Below are 14491 nucleotides of genomic sequence, written 5' to 3'. Positions count from 1 at the left end.
CAGCCTTCACATTTTCACGATAATAACGGTGAGCGATAATGCATGACTTGATTTTCATTTCGTGGCTATTTTTATGCGACCTTGATGACGACCTTGCCGAAATGACCGCCCTTGGCGAGGTACTGCATAGCGTCCTTTGCCTCGTCGAAGCTGAATACCTTGTCCACGACAGGGTGAATCTGCTTCTGTGCGTATAGTTGCAGCATCTCTTCGAATCTGTCCTTTGGGCCGTTGATATGACCCTTGAGAGTGACATTGCGCCTCAAGGCTAGGACGTTGATGTTGAGGGCATCGCTCTCTGTATCTTGCTTACCGGAGAGGTAGCCGATGCTCGAGATCAGGCCTCCGAATGCGATAGAGTCGAAGCTCTGGCGTACGGTCTGGGCACCACCACATTCAAGAATAATGTCGACACCCTTACCCTTGGTGAACTCCATGGCCTTCTCAGACCAGTTGGGGAACTTCTTGTAGTTGATGGTGTAATCGGCTCCAAGCTGGCGGGCCCTCTCGAGCTTCTCATCCGAGGACGAAGTCACGATGGCTTTTCATGGTTTAGTTCGATGTTCAAGACACAAGACGATACATGCACTCACCCTTCAATCCGCACGCCTTGGCGATTTGCAAACCACAAATAGACACACCTCCAGTACCCTGGTAGAATCGTTAGCATGATGTTCCTGTTGAAGCTAAAGTATAGCAACAAGCGGTCCTCGACAGCTGGAAACACCTCCTAGAAGCACTTCTGCGACGCAAAGACTTCTACGCGAATCAAAGGGCAGAACCGGGGATGTCGACTTGTGGTCCTCATGCACGTACCTGGAACAAGACAGTTGTCTCGGGGTTGGTGATGGGCTTTCCCATTGGCTGCATCCAGTTCATAGCCATGAAGGCAGTGGTGCCGGCAATTGGCAGAGTTGCAGCCTCCTCGTTGGTCATGTAGTCGGGCACGGTGACAAGAGCAGTGTCGGGGAAGACACGGTACTCTTGGAGAACGCCCTCCAGAGGCAGGCCCATTCCAGAAGCCATATCGCTTTCCTGAACCTGGCCGGTCTGGTGGGTCTGGAGGAAGATGGACAAGACTCTCTGACCTTCTTTCAGAGATGCGCCAGGCCCAGCTTTCACAATGGTGCCGCACATATCGGACGCCAGGACGAGTGATTTGTTGTTCTCGTCCAGACTTTTGTGGTGGTTGTAGAGGCCATTTGCGACCTCGGTATCGCGATAATTCAATGATACGGCCTGGATTCTGACCAGGACCTCCTTTTCTCCAGGCTGAGGAACGGAAGCCTCGCCTCTGTGGAGCTTATCCAAACCATCCTGGTTGGTGAGCCATTGCTTGTTCTGAGTAGGATGAGCCATATCGATGGTGTGTATATGTCAAGAAGAGAATCACGGGATACAGGGGAAATTGTCTTGGTGTATAAGGATTGATTATGAAGCATGGACTCAAGTTGGATGGTTCTGGAAAGCTGGGCGTCTGGACAAGCGATCTAAAGATGATCTTGACTAAGTACTCGAATCGTCACGTAGGGCCGATGTCATATCAGTTTCAGGAAATTCGTTTTGATGTGCTCGACTCGAGGCATGTCTTTTGGACCACATTGAGAGGGATGTCTGAGTGGGTACGGAGACTCGGGAGAGGTCGTAGCATGGAGAGCCCAAGAGCCTTGTTGATGCGCAGCGGATGAACAAAGTGTTCACGGCGGCTCTGTGTGTCGAGAGGAGAGGTCTGTGCAATTGGTTGCTGTAGAATTGGGATGGACGTCATTGTTTTGATTTTTGCGCGCGGGCCGTTGAAAATTGGGGGAGCTTCGAGAGCGCTTGTTTGTTCGTGCTATCCATCCATCCAACGCTGTAGATTGTACCAGTCAACCCACCCTGGCGAGCCAGAAGGACCATCTTGTTTGTACTTTCTGTTTCCAAATCCTCGACTCACACAGCAACAATGGCACGCCGCGCGTCAGCCAGAATCCGCGCAAAGCAGTCGGCCACGCCACAGGTAACCTTGACCTCGACATCGATCATACGTGCGACGCGCTGACATTCAAGCAGCCTGAGCGAGTGTCTGACATGGACGTCGACAGAAATGCTATCAAGACACCACGCACTGCTCCCAAGCTGTCGGCCCTCGACGAAGATGATGAGCCACAACCCACGCCGACCAGAAGCACTCAAACTCCCCGTGACGGCACCCCTATCCAACCCAGTGTGCAAGAGATGCATCCTCAGAAATACCAGATGAGCACAGCCAAGCCCCTTGACGAAGCTAGGTGGCTCGGGTTTAGCAGCAACAAGACCAGCCAGCAAACACCCACCAAGACACCCAAAGCTACACAGAACATCATGGACAGCGCTCCCGACTTCAGCTTCACCTTCCAGCGGCCTACCTTGAACCTGAGCCCCCAGGCCCGCGCCTTGATGGACGAGACAAGAGGAGAGGCGGCGAAGATCCGAATCGAGATGCAGGCTACACAGAAGGGTCAGCCGTCAGCCAGCGACGTCTTGGGCCGTAAGATAGCTACACCCGCAGGAAAGGTCAGCCGCTTCAGCGACGTGCACATGAAGGCTTTCAAGAAGATGGACTCGATTGCCGACCACCCCTCAGCCTTCCGAGCCAAAGACAACCGCCCGCTGGGCACCGACAAGCCTTCAACTCTCAAGCGGTCGCCCTCCAAAGCCGAGCTCGAGCGTCCATCCTCGTCGTCCTCGTCCACGTCTCTGCCTCGCCCTTCATCGCACAGCAATCTTGAGGCAGGTCCGGCCAAGCGCGTCAAGCGTGCGGCAGACGACGATGCTGCCACTTCGCGCCCTGACGCTACCCCCAAGCCCATCCTCAAGAGTGCTCTCAAATCAAACATGACACCCCGCTCTGTCAAGCCTCCCCAGTCTATACTCAAGTCGGCCAAATCCGCCCGTCGCACAACCATGATCCCTGCCTTCCAACGCAGCCCCGTCAGGTTGAACATGACGAGTGCAAGTGTCCAGGCAGACCAGGCTCGAGACAAACAACAGGACCAACGCCCACAACTGTTATCCAAGTCCCCTATGAAGTCGCCAGTCAAGTCGACTATGGCTGATCGTATCGCTCAGTTTGAGCCCGAGGCGCCCGAGAGCCCACTGCTCAGTCGTAGTCCGGCCAAACACCCAATTTCAACTAAGACTACTGCTGCTCCTACGTCTCCCGATGCTGCTTCCCAGCTTCCTTTCCTTGCTAGATCACCCGCCAAGAAGACTGCCAATGTCTTTCAAGGTCACGAGGATAAGGATGCATCCAAAGAGAAGCACAACAAACAGCCTCTACTCGCCCGTTCGCCTGCCAAAATCTCCATGTCTCAGAGCTCCGTCGACACTGCTCAACAAACTCCGGGAAAGCCTAGTCTGTTCGCCCGTTTCAACCTGTTGCGCCAGTCTCCGGTCAAGTCTATCCTGCGCACTCCACAGCGCTTGTACTCGGACGATCCCTTCAAGGTCGCCAACGGCACACACTTGTCAACTCCACCTAACGCCATCCCGGATGCCGAAAAGGCTGGACCCCCTCCACCTCCCAAGACTTGCCCTGTCATCAAGCATGTCGACTTTTCTGCCTCGACCAAGGCTCTCGACCAAGCCGAAGAGACCCCTGACACTCCCACCAAGGCCTCCTCTCCTCCCTCCAAGACTGGCGAGCAATCTTCCATTACCTATCCTGCTCTACCCGCTACATCTGACACCGCCGACCGACCTAAGAAGGCTTATCGTCGCATGACTATGGCTGGCACCCCCAACGACTTCACCTTCCGCGCAGGTGCACAAGCTATCACCTTTGCACCCTCGCCCCGTCGCACCACTTCCCAAGAAATCGCACCTTCCATCCGCTCCGTCCAACACTCCCCCGAGCTCCCCAAAGTAACCGGTACCAAACGCAAAGCCGACAACGAGGATTTGAGAAAAGAAGCCCACACCACCACCACCCCAGCGAGCGACAAGGAAAACGACGACGACATCGAGCATCGTCCAGCAAAGAAAGCCAGATCCGACAAGCCCGGACCCACTCGTCCATCAGTGACTCCAGCTTCCTTGAAAACTCCAGTCAAGAAGATTCCTACAGTGGGCGTGAGACCAAAGTCGTTCACTCAGAAGCCCAAGGAGAAGCGTCCGGGCATGTTGAGTGCAGCTCGCTTGGCTGCTCTTGCAACACCCAAGAGACGTTGAGGAGAATGTTTCTTCGTCCTTCTCACCCGGGACTCAAAAGCAGTCTTGCAAATTTTCGTATTTCTCTTTTTATTCTTTTTTCGGTTGTATACTTTATTCCCCAGAACATGACACGATGATACTACTTTCCAGGAAGGCGTTGTTTGTGGACAATCGTGCAATTCAAACTGGCATCCCAGAGGCGTTCTCGATTTGATTTTGTTTTTTCGCTGTTTATTCAACAGGAGTACAGGCTTGATGAAGACACAAGGCGTTTGTTTAGAGCGAGCATTGGGAGGGACAAGGGCTTATTGGGTGGATATTATCCTGCAGAGCATCCATTTATTGGCAGCATTGAAGAGCGGAGTGTTGTTGTACGCTTCGATCAATGCAAATTGATTGTGTTTTTCATACGACTCGCGGGTTCTTGTTTTCACTCTTGTTCTCTCGTGATGCTGTGCTGTTCGATGTTGTCTGTAAGATGATCATGGTCATGTTATTCATCAGGTCTGTTTTATGCTCCTACAATCATACCAAGCCTGCTCTCTGCTAAAGCCAACAACAGTCCTCCCTTGCTATTTCTATTCAGTAATACGACCCTCGTCAACGACTTGACCGACCGAGTCTTTCACCCAGCCAATTCTTCAATCCCATTGCACTGCTCTTCTTGCTCACAGCTTTGAACTCGAACCTGCTCTTGTCTGGCAGTCTCATATGCTCGTCACGCTGTTCTCGGAGTTGGTCTTCGAACGACTCTCTGATTGGCCTAGGTGGCGGTTGGTTTCCCGAACCCAGCATAAACGGCATCGACGAGTGTTGTTGCTGTGTCCTGGGTCTGATATTTGTAGGTGGCTTCGACGGTGGTGGAGGAGGAGGAGGAGGAGGAGGGACTCGAGTTGGCGGTCCCTCCTTCTCTTTGCCGAAATGATCTCGCCATTGAAACGTTGCCGACTTGTGACTTCGGAAACTGTCGATGCTGCGGACATGTTTGAGAGCAGAGCCGACACCCTTGCCATCGATCTTGACCGGTGATGAGAAGAACTTTTCCCTGCGCTTTGACGGAGGCGTGACGTACTCCATCATGCCGTTGCCGGTGGAAGAACTAGCACTGTTGCTGTCAAAGTTGTTATGACTGAAGATGGTGTAGCTCCCAACGCTGATGCCTCCGGTGGCCAGGTTGCTTGGCTGTTTGTGAACCTCGCGTGCTGGCCTAGACACAATCCTTGTGTTACCTGTCCTGGCATTTTCTTTCCCGCTAGATTTGCTGCGTTGAGGAGCTTTGGCTTCGGCAGATCGTTTAGGTACCTGATGCTTCCGTGGTGAAGACTCTAGAGTCTCTCCAAGTTGTCGAAGGTCTGCCGCTGAAGCGCGCATACGCTCGAGAGATTGTTGTCTTGGTGCTGCAAAGGCTCGACCTGGCAATCGAGATGGTCTTGTCAAAGCAGTAACAGGCGCTCGTCCTGGCGAAGCCGAAGTCTGAGCAACCTGGACAGAGCCTTGAGATGTGGTGCGCTTGTGATTGCGAGGATGTGAACGCTTCTCTTCAATGGCTGCAGCCACCTGAGCTACGGAGTTTGGTAAGACGTCCAGTGAATTCTGCTTGAGTCAGATTTTGTTCGGCAAAGTATTCTGGCTTACGTACCATGTGGATGACGATTATGGGCAGTTGAACAGATAACATCTTTCTGTGGAAGCTTCTGTTTAGTTTCAGAGCAGATTGCTGGATCCGGTTTCGTGTGACTTACGTGCGAGAGCCTCCAACAGTGATGTTGAGAAAGTAGCGTACCTCGAAGTAGTTGCCTGTCTAAACATCAGAAACTTTTGATCGTGGCGGAGCCGATCAACATACCGCATTTGACAGTAACGTGCCCTCTTGGGATTTCGAGATCGCATGTTCTTGTGACAGATCCATATGCTTCCACACCACTCCACCCGTGGGCACCTTGCTTCATGCTATGCTTGCTTAATATCGATCGCTCATTGCTCTCGAATATCCTTGCTTGGCTGGCAGACTGCTCCAATGTAGCCGCTGCTGCCTTGATAGTGGTCAGCACGAGCAGAATATCAGCCACGACGTTTTAGCTTACATGTCTGTAGCACAATATGTCTCTTTCCAAACTCAAATCAAGCTTCTTAATAGTCTTGCGACTGCCATTGGCGATATGTACGTCAACGAAGATGCTGCTGCCACTAACCCAAACTTGTCGGTGAAGACCCGCAGTCAACTTTGCTGTTTCGAGGAGTCCGGTGCGCGAGAAGGATTGTTCATCGGATGCGGTCAGCGGGCTCGGTAGTGATCTCAAAGCCTTCTCTGCTATAACTAGGCCATCAGTGACTGTCCTAACAGTTTCGCTTACAAGAACAAACGTACGGTCATAAGTGGGCAGCACGGATACGTCTTCGGAGCATCGGACCAAGTATTGTCGGTCTCCATCCTTGATCAGGATGGTGGCACAAAGTACAAACCGAATGCGAGCATGTTTTGAGTGAAAAGGTGGTGGCCCAGTATCCAGTGGCAGGCTGATAACAAATGGTAGACTGGTGAAGGAAGGTATCAGAGACCAGAAACAATCTGCATCTGGAAAGTCTTGTGGTTCCACCATGTTGTGAGGTGGTGGATGGGTTGAGTCGATCAGCTCCGTTCCCAGTGACAGAAAGATTGCCTTGCGATTACTCGATGTCTCCTCTGTCCCAACAAGATCGACCGCGATCCTTCCAAGTGTTAGGCTCTTCTTACTGCGTGACTTGTCTGCCTCATCAACAATGACTCTGACGAGACCCTCGACGGTGCCTCCGCCAACGAACAAAGGGGCTGCGATCTGTAGATCAACTCCAATACGAGGATGGCGATGAGTGGGGAACTCGAGGATATCGCGTGGGACAGGATTCCGAATGAAGGTACCAGAGGGTGTTCGTCTTGCAGTATCGGACCCGACAGCATCCAAGCGAGCTCTAATTTGCTTGACTGGAGAACGAGTCTGTCCGCGATATGGAATGGTTCGGCTGACATTTCGTTGGAGAGGAGAAGGAGACGATCTGGACGTGATGCTTCGGTGATGTCTGGGACGATCGCGAGTGATTGAAGATTGTCGAGCGGGTATGCTCGAGATGGGTATGCTGTATAGACTCGACTCGTCTCGAAAGCTTTCCGGTGTGTCGATAGTCGACACGGATGCGACCAAATCTTCTCGATAGCTCGAGCCGGAGCTTTCGACTGGCTCAATAATCCTGACCGAACCAGCATGTTTCAGTGAAGGGCCTCTTCTGAGCGAGCTTTGCCGACTAGTGCTAGGTTGACGATGGATGCTAATTGTTGGTCTCTTCTCCAGAGGATCGACCAGACTAGGTTCAGTAAGTTCTCGAATGTCTGAGAGAGGGCGCATGCCTGGCGGCCATCCCTGATGACCAGGCGCGTTTCCTCGCTCAACTGTGAAGACCGGCTTCTTTCCCTTTTCACGTTGTCCTCCATCCATTTATGCGTTCAAGTATGCTCGAGGAAGATATGCAAGACTGTGCTGTTGCTTGGATGATGTCGAAACCAAAACGAGAGTACAGAAAAGAGGCTGCAGTATTCTGAAGATGCTCAAATGAAAAGGCCTGCAGCTCGTTGCTGGAAGAGGTTGCTGCCAGTGATATGGGATCGGAGAAGGTGGTAGTCGTTCGTCGCCAATGGCAAGAGTGCAGCCTTGGCTCCATCACACACCTACATTGTTTTCGTACTGACATCGCGGCAGGAACGAGTCTATCGTAATTGCTTCCACTACATGTTTGACAGCCTGTTCTAATTCAACATATTGGCACATAGTCGTGGTTGTCTCAATCCTGTCTGCGAACAAACAACCAGGTGATTTTCGTTTTCACACTTTCTTCAGATTTCTCACCAACCTCAGGTACTCTCGCGATCCCTCATGGCGTTTGCTCACTATGAAAGTGATGGAGATTAACATCTTGTTTCGTCAGATTGCCAATTCCCCAAAGTCATTCGGATACAAGGCAGTGAGTTCATTCGATCCTTGACTTCAGGCACACTCTCGCCCTTGAAGCCAGAGGTCCTGCATTGTTATTGCATGCCCTGTGTTGTCCGCGACAGTAGCCACTCGGCCTCTGCTCAATGTTTTGAGACCGGAGACGATGGTGTGTAAGATGTTGTTTCACGTCCGCGGAGATTTAAAGTTGTTGCCAAGCTGCCTTAGAAGGATGTGTCGGATCGACTAAACTCGAACGAGTAGCTTTTTCCGATGTCCTGCACGTTCGATGCAACCTCAGATCGCTTCTTCGCTGGAAAAGGCGCGCGCGAGGGAGGGGAAACCGGCGGCTTTTGAAGCAGCTCCCAATCGCATGCTTTTTGCGTGCCCACATGGCCGCTCAAGTGGCTTGCTCGTTGCCCCAGAGGTGCCTTGGGGTCCGGCCAGCGCCGACAAGAGACCGGGCCCCTCATCCTCATCACCTGTCGCAGTGGTGCCAGGGCGCAGAGAGGACTCGGAGCCGGGCGACCGTTCGCATCTCAGCGCATGACGCGTGCGAGACAAGGGCAAGTGCGGAGACGAGAGGGCAGAGAGAATTTTCTTATTCTATGGGCTTGCTTAACTCCTTCTTACCACCTGCCGTTTCCATTACCCAACTACTTACCTCACCAATTGTCGCTCACTCTCTCGCACGCCTTGCAAGCTTATCTCTTGCGATTAGCAATCTTTGACACGTATCATTACGTCTCCCCGCCTTTGGACCTATTGCGACTGCTATCTCCGCATCCCGCCTGCGCTATCTGAGGGGTATCTCAAGCTCGGCCAGAGGGGTACCTGCAGATGGGAGATAACAACAACAGCACCACACAAATGGCTGCTTCCGACGTAGCCAGCGCTATCAGAGACCATGGCGATGCCGGGCAAGAGGCCACGCCGAGCTCGCTCGAGTCGACTCCCGAGCCTTCCACCAACGACATAGTACAAGACCAGGCTCAGCCGCAAAAGCGCAAGGGAGGCCGCAAACCCGTACGTCGTGACACATTCCCATCTTACATGTTTGAGATAGACTCGTAGCCTATTGTAAATGTCGCACGTCATGGCCCTGCTAACCCAGCCAAAGATATATGCCACCTCCGAGGAGCGCAAGCAAAGGAACAGGCAAGCCCAGGCTGCGTTCCGAGAGAGGCGCACCGAGTACATCAAGCAACTCGAAACCACCATCAAGCACCATGAAGAGACGCTGCAGACCTTGCAGCAGAGTCACCGTAGTGCCGCTGACGAATGTCTCATGCTCCGCTACAAGAATTCGCTTCTTGAGAGAATCTTGTTGGAGAAGGGTTCGTTGTCGACTGCCCGGACCACCTCGGGCCTCTCCCTTATGTCCTTGTTCCCGCTGACCTTTGTCCAGGCATTGATGTGCAGGCCGAGTTGCAGATGAAGACCGGCAGCCCTGCTCTCGGACACTCGTATATCCCCCACCATGCACCGCCGCCAATGTCTGCTGCTCCTCTGCAACGCACAGCATTGAACCGACAGCATGCAAGACGTTCCGGTCAGGTCTATCCTCCTCGGATCGGACCTGGCGCGGCAGCGCAATCAGATCTTTCCTTCTCTGCCCGTTCTCCTCAGGGTCATCCCACCCCGTCGTCTCATGCTTCCTCACCCACAGCCCTGTCCACTCAGTCGCCTGCCGCTCTGCAACCCGGAGCAATGACTCCACCAGCGTCGGTAATCACTGGAGGTCAACAGCAACAGTATGGTGTGGGCCAACCACCTCGTTCGCGATATGTCATGCAGCACCCTCCTCAACATCGCGGCCCTACCTTCCCCGGCCCCAATGGAGTATCTAGCATAACCGAACCGACCAACGGAGTTCCAGGCAGCGCATCGGCGTTCTATCCATCGCCGTTCCAAAAACATATTGAGCAACTGGGCAAGTGGTCTCGATCCCTCTTTCGGGCATGCTCGATAGAACTTTGTCGTCCTAGGTTAATCTCGTGAGTACAGATCAGGAGTACGACGCGCAACCAACATCATCGTCGATGCTCGAAACCGAATCCGAAGCGAACGAACATACACCCGCCCAAGGCCCTGAGCCAACGCAATTCCCCCCGTCGCATCCCTACCAAGGACCACACGCCGCGCAACACGCCGAACACCACGGGCCTGCTAAGAGCAATACCCAAGAACACGACCGAGGTCACTCAGGAGAGGGACAGATTCCTGGAATGAACCAAATCTTCGATCCCTACGATCCTATGCTCGATGCGGATCCGTTCGGCTTGTCAGCAAGCATGCATTTCTCGACCGACTATGGCTTCCAACACCCGCCACAGAGGTAGAGACTTGAGCTCTCGAGATTATGGAGGATCTGAAAGAAAAGTTTGCATTGGGAGTCGAAGGCGCTTCTGTTTTGGCAGGTAGGATTCTGCAGGCGTGCTCTCCACGACGTTATGCGCCGTGGAAGATAATGGAAAAAAAGTCATGGTGTATGAAGTTAGGAAAGGATGAGCAGACATGTTCAAACAAAAAAGTTGTTGTTTTGGGTGGTCATGTCTATTTTCTAGATTACCACGGCATAGCAAAGGCGTTTGGGCGCAGAAGAACTGCAAATAGGTGGAATCACGACTTTAGCATTCATTCGCTGTTATCGCGCTGCTAGCGATTGGGTGATTGTGGGAAATGCTCTGGTACATATGATCATGACTACTGTAACCAATAATCGAGTGATCGCAATATCAAGCTCCGAAGAAGGCCTTGACCTTATGCAACCTATCTCAAGATATGTCATGCACGAGTGATTGTCGAAGAAGTGGCTATTTTCTGTCCAGACCATGGAGGGGCTCAGCAGCAGCGAGATTGGCAGCAGCGCGGGGTTGAGGATCAGATAAACCGACAGCCTATTTGAGTCTTAGCGACCCAACCTCAGAATCCGTAGGGGCAGAGTCCCAATGGGAAACTGCTTGGACAAGTCTGAATGTAGAATTCACATGTACACTGCAGAATAGACGATATTGCGAGACGGGCAAGCAGACGCGATGTTGGCCGATCCACGTCGTCACAAACTTGTGCAGTCATGATGAGAGAGAGGTTTAACCGAGCTGCCACCTCGAAACCGCACAACGCAGAAAAGCTGGCGCACAGACCACACGACTTTGCGAGGAGTGGATTCTGCAAGCAGCTCACCTTTCAGCGACGGGGAGAGTCTGATATCCGCTCATCACACAGAGACAGATCAAGCCAGAAAACATGACTTCTGTGGCAAGCAAGGTACGTCTGCCACCACAGCTCACCGCCGCCGGTTTGCGCCCTTGTTAGCAATTCTGCCAATCGTCAATTGCAGCTCGCCAGAGCTCGACACTCGCCTTTTTTGCAACATTCATCGCGATGCACTCCCGCTGACCCAATTCTTGCGTGCAGAACCTTTACGAGCTTCTGGGTATCGCAAAATCGCAACATGGTCACCTGACGAGCCTTCTAACCACGATTTCATCCAGGCAACGACCCGGAGCTCGACCCCAACAGAGAGCCTGAGCCTCCTACCAAGGTCATGGACAAGCCCGTCCAGCGCGCCGGCAAGCGCAACGCTGGTGCCGAGGCCCCCGCTGCCGCCGACGCTCCCAGACCCGCTGGCCGTGGTGGCCGTAACGCTGCCTTTACTGGCTCTGAGCAGGGTAAAACATGACCGCCAAACCCTCGCCTACCACTCCACCCACTGACACCCTCCCGCCGTAGCTTTCCGCGATAGAGGCGCCGGTGCCCAGAACAACAGAGCCAAGCCCACCGACGATGGTGTCCGCCAGGACCGCCACCCCAGAAACGCTGGCGAAGGTGGTAACAGAGGCCGTGGACCCCGTGGTGGCCGTGGTGGTGCTAGAGGACCCCGCACTGGCCGTGACGACAAGCACGACCGCACTGGACACGCCGGCAGCAACGTGAGTCTGGACTGGTCGCATATATCTTGAACCCGAGCTCTGACAACCCATCGTAGGACCACGCCAAGCAGGCCGGTGCCGCCTGGGGTCACGAGACCGGTAACGCCGAGTTGAACGACGAGAAGGCCGCTCTTGCCGATGCTAAGGCCGAGGAGGCCAAGGAGGGTATCGTTTCCGATGTCACCGCTGTCGATGCCGAGGGCGTCGCTGCCCAGGAGACCCCCGCCGAGGAGGACAACACCAAGTCCTACGAGCAGTACCTTGCCGAGCAGCTCGAGAAGAAGGCCGCTCTTGCCGGCAACTTCGAGACCCGCAAGCCCAACGAGGGTGCCTCCAAGAAGTTCCCCGAGGGCAAGGCCTTCGAGCGTGACTCCAACGAGAACTACGTCTCCCCCTCTGCCGCCAAGGCCAAGAAGCAGAAGGAGCGCAAGGACAAGAACCTCCTCGACATCGATCAAGCCTGGAAGGAGGAGCAGTCCCAGTCCCAGGACTCTGGATTCCGTGGTGGCCGTGGTGGCCCTCGCGGCGGTAGCGACCGTCCTCGCGGTGGACCTCGCGGCGGACGCGGTGGCCCCCGTGGCGGTGCCGCTAGAGGTGGTGCCCCTCGTGACAGCGCTCCTCGCGCTCCCCGTTCCTCTGCCGCCCCCGTCAACGTCGGCAGCTCCTCGGACTTCCCCAGCCTCGGTGCTTAAATCAGCTCACTCCCAAAAAGAGAGCCAGGTCGTTCCTGCATATCGGCCCATGACACAAAAAAGCAGACACGGCAAGAAAGTGGAAAGGAAAACCGTCGATGAATCCCTATGGTGGATTCAACAGCCCTTGCTCGGAGCGTGCTGACCGCCACTCATGTACCATTGTCAACAACAACTTAAGTCGTCTATCGTGCGAAAGCAAAATTGCAATTTTTGAAAGTTTACCCAACCTTATATCTTGAAATCAGGCTATCTGGCTAAAGTCAGGCCTGACCAACTGCTAACATATTACTATTTCTACGTGCTGTTCTTGTAGCTTGACTTTTTAGTGTTGGTGATCTTTACATTCTTGCAGTGGCCAGACATTGCTTTCAGCTTGTGAATTTATAGAGTATCAGGGTGTCAGACGACCTTAGCAACGCAGTCCAACCAGTACACCAAGTATCACTATATACCTAGAGTCTGAAGGCGCTCCTCTGACTGAATCGCAATGCAGCAGGTGAAGTGATGTTTGATGGAGCGGGATTAGCCGTGACTTGAAGGAGGTCCAAGCTCGCGACTGCGACGGACAGATAGCTCGACCATCAGAAAGCGCGACATTGAATATTGCGTAAATCGTCTCACAACCCCACCACATCTCACAATAACTATGAGCGTGAGTTATCTCGTGTCGCGCAAGTTGTCCGAGAATGTGTGCTGATTCAGATGCAGTTCGTTCCCTTGAACCCGCGGCCTATGCTGCAATCACTGTTCGTCCACCCACATCCGCCTTGAACCCCCTTCGCAAGCGCTACTTTCCTCTGGACCGCCGCATACTAATACGATACTCTCACAGAGTTAGTGATGAAGTCCGCATTCGTCTGAAGTGGGGCCAGGAATACACCGGTCTGCTGGTGTCGGTGGATTCATACATGAACATTCAACTTTCCAACGCCGAGGAATGGATCGATGGAAAGTCGGGCGGTAGTCTGGGTCAGGTCCTTATCAGGTGCAACAACGTCCTCTGGATCTCGGCGAACAACAAGACGAAGAAGGAGGACGTGGAGATGAGCTGAGAGAGAGGCACGAACAAGAAACCAGACGCACAAGGACAGAACGACCGTTGGACTGGGCAGGGCAGGGCTTCCGACAACGACATCGGCTGCGCTGAGCAGGCGAGACGTCTGGCTGGCTGGCTACCTTTGCCGAATTGTGTCGACACAGGCGCATGCTGCCTTTGCAATATCAACGACCAAGATCCCATGGGAAGGCTAAGATGGAATGCTGCTATCATACAGTAGCTCAGGCGTTAGAGGCGCACGAGGAAAATGAACTTTTGGGGTCTGGCAAAGAAGCTGGACGCCGTCGTCATCACATAGGCGGATATGAACTACTACAAAATATCAAAAGCCTTGTATTTCCAGGTTGCCAAAGCCTTTGTTCGAACATGTTGTATAGAACGTGTGTGCTCGGCCGCTCAAAAGACGACAACGAGCTAGACTTGTGTCTGCGGGGCCTTCTCAAGCGTGATTGGAAGAGGTGGGATGGAAGGATGGCAAGTCGATATATCGTGAAATGACCTTTTGCTTGGCAGATGCTCAGGGCGGGGCGGATTGTTTTGGGTGGCCATGTTTTCCCGAAACCAAACACGCCCGGCCTGTGCCTGTGCTAGTCGCTCACCACCAACTTTGACATTTCCTGTCGCTATCCGCATACGACCTCACAAATCTCACACCCACTCTCGCTCCGC

General features: G+C 53.4%; 6 protein-coding genes across 6 annotated transcripts; 4 read left to right on the top strand and 2 right to left on the bottom strand.

Annotated features, from left to right (window-relative positions):
- Positions 1–71: 71 nt before the first annotated feature.
- M436DRAFT_41981 (putative alcohol dehydrogenase) lies at positions 72–1359 on the bottom strand (the record flags this gene model as incomplete). Its single annotated transcript, XM_013574170.1, has 3 exons — positions 72–541; positions 594–651; positions 817–1359. The coding sequence occupies 3 exons, from the start codon at positions 1357–1359 to the stop codon at positions 72–74; spliced, it is 1071 nt and encodes a 356-aa protein (XP_013429624.1).
- A 586-nt stretch (positions 1360–1945) lies between these two features.
- On the top strand, positions 1946–4191 carry M436DRAFT_41180 (uncharacterized protein; the record flags this gene model as incomplete). The annotated part of the gene is made up of 2 exons (XM_013574025.1): positions 1946–1999; positions 2050–4191. The coding sequence occupies 2 exons, from the start codon at positions 1946–1948 to the stop codon at positions 4189–4191; spliced, it is 2196 nt and encodes a 731-aa protein (XP_013429479.1).
- Positions 4192–5481: 1290 nt separating this feature from the next.
- Positions 5482–7553, bottom strand: M436DRAFT_40981 (uncharacterized protein; the record flags this gene model as incomplete). The annotated part of the gene is made up of 6 exons (XM_013573987.1): positions 5482–5766; positions 5813–5855; positions 5916–5970; positions 6020–6206; positions 6258–6484; positions 6542–7553. Coding segments are annotated over 6 exons (1809 nt in total), but the record flags the coding sequence as incomplete, so codon positions are not given.
- Positions 7554–9005: 1452 nt separating this feature from the next.
- Positions 9006–10477, top strand: M436DRAFT_79840 (uncharacterized protein; the record flags this gene model as incomplete). Its single annotated transcript, XM_013574409.1, has 4 exons — positions 9006–9161; positions 9256–9472; positions 9544–9977; positions 10124–10477. 4 exons carry the CDS (start codon positions 9006–9008, stop codon positions 10475–10477), a joined length of 1161 nt encoding a protein of 386 aa, XP_013429863.1.
- A 907-nt stretch (positions 10478–11384) lies between these two features.
- Positions 11385–12762, top strand: M436DRAFT_70919 (uncharacterized protein; the record flags this gene model as incomplete). The annotated part of the gene is made up of 5 exons (XM_013574310.1): positions 11385–11405; positions 11556–11574; positions 11633–11809; positions 11871–12070; positions 12127–12762. 5 exons carry the CDS (start codon positions 11385–11387, stop codon positions 12760–12762), a joined length of 1053 nt encoding a protein of 350 aa, XP_013429764.1.
- A 649-nt stretch (positions 12763–13411) lies between these two features.
- Positions 13412–13817, top strand: M436DRAFT_79838 (small nuclear ribonucleoprotein SmF; the record flags this gene model as incomplete). Its single annotated transcript, XM_013574408.1, has 3 exons — positions 13412–13417; positions 13474–13511; positions 13598–13817. 3 exons carry the CDS (start codon positions 13412–13414, stop codon positions 13815–13817), a joined length of 264 nt encoding a protein of 87 aa, XP_013429862.1.
- Between the last annotated feature and the right edge of the window lie 674 nt (positions 13818–14491).

This window comes from Aureobasidium namibiae, assembly GCF_000721765.1.
Source record: "Aureobasidium namibiae CBS 147.97 unplaced genomic scaffold scaffold_4, whole genome shotgun sequence".
NCBI lineage: Eukaryota > Fungi > Ascomycota > Dothideomycetes > Dothideales > Saccotheciaceae > Aureobasidium > Aureobasidium namibiae.
The sequence above is the reverse complement of the archived record's forward strand: the minus strand, read 5'-3'. Positions and strand labels throughout refer to the sequence as shown.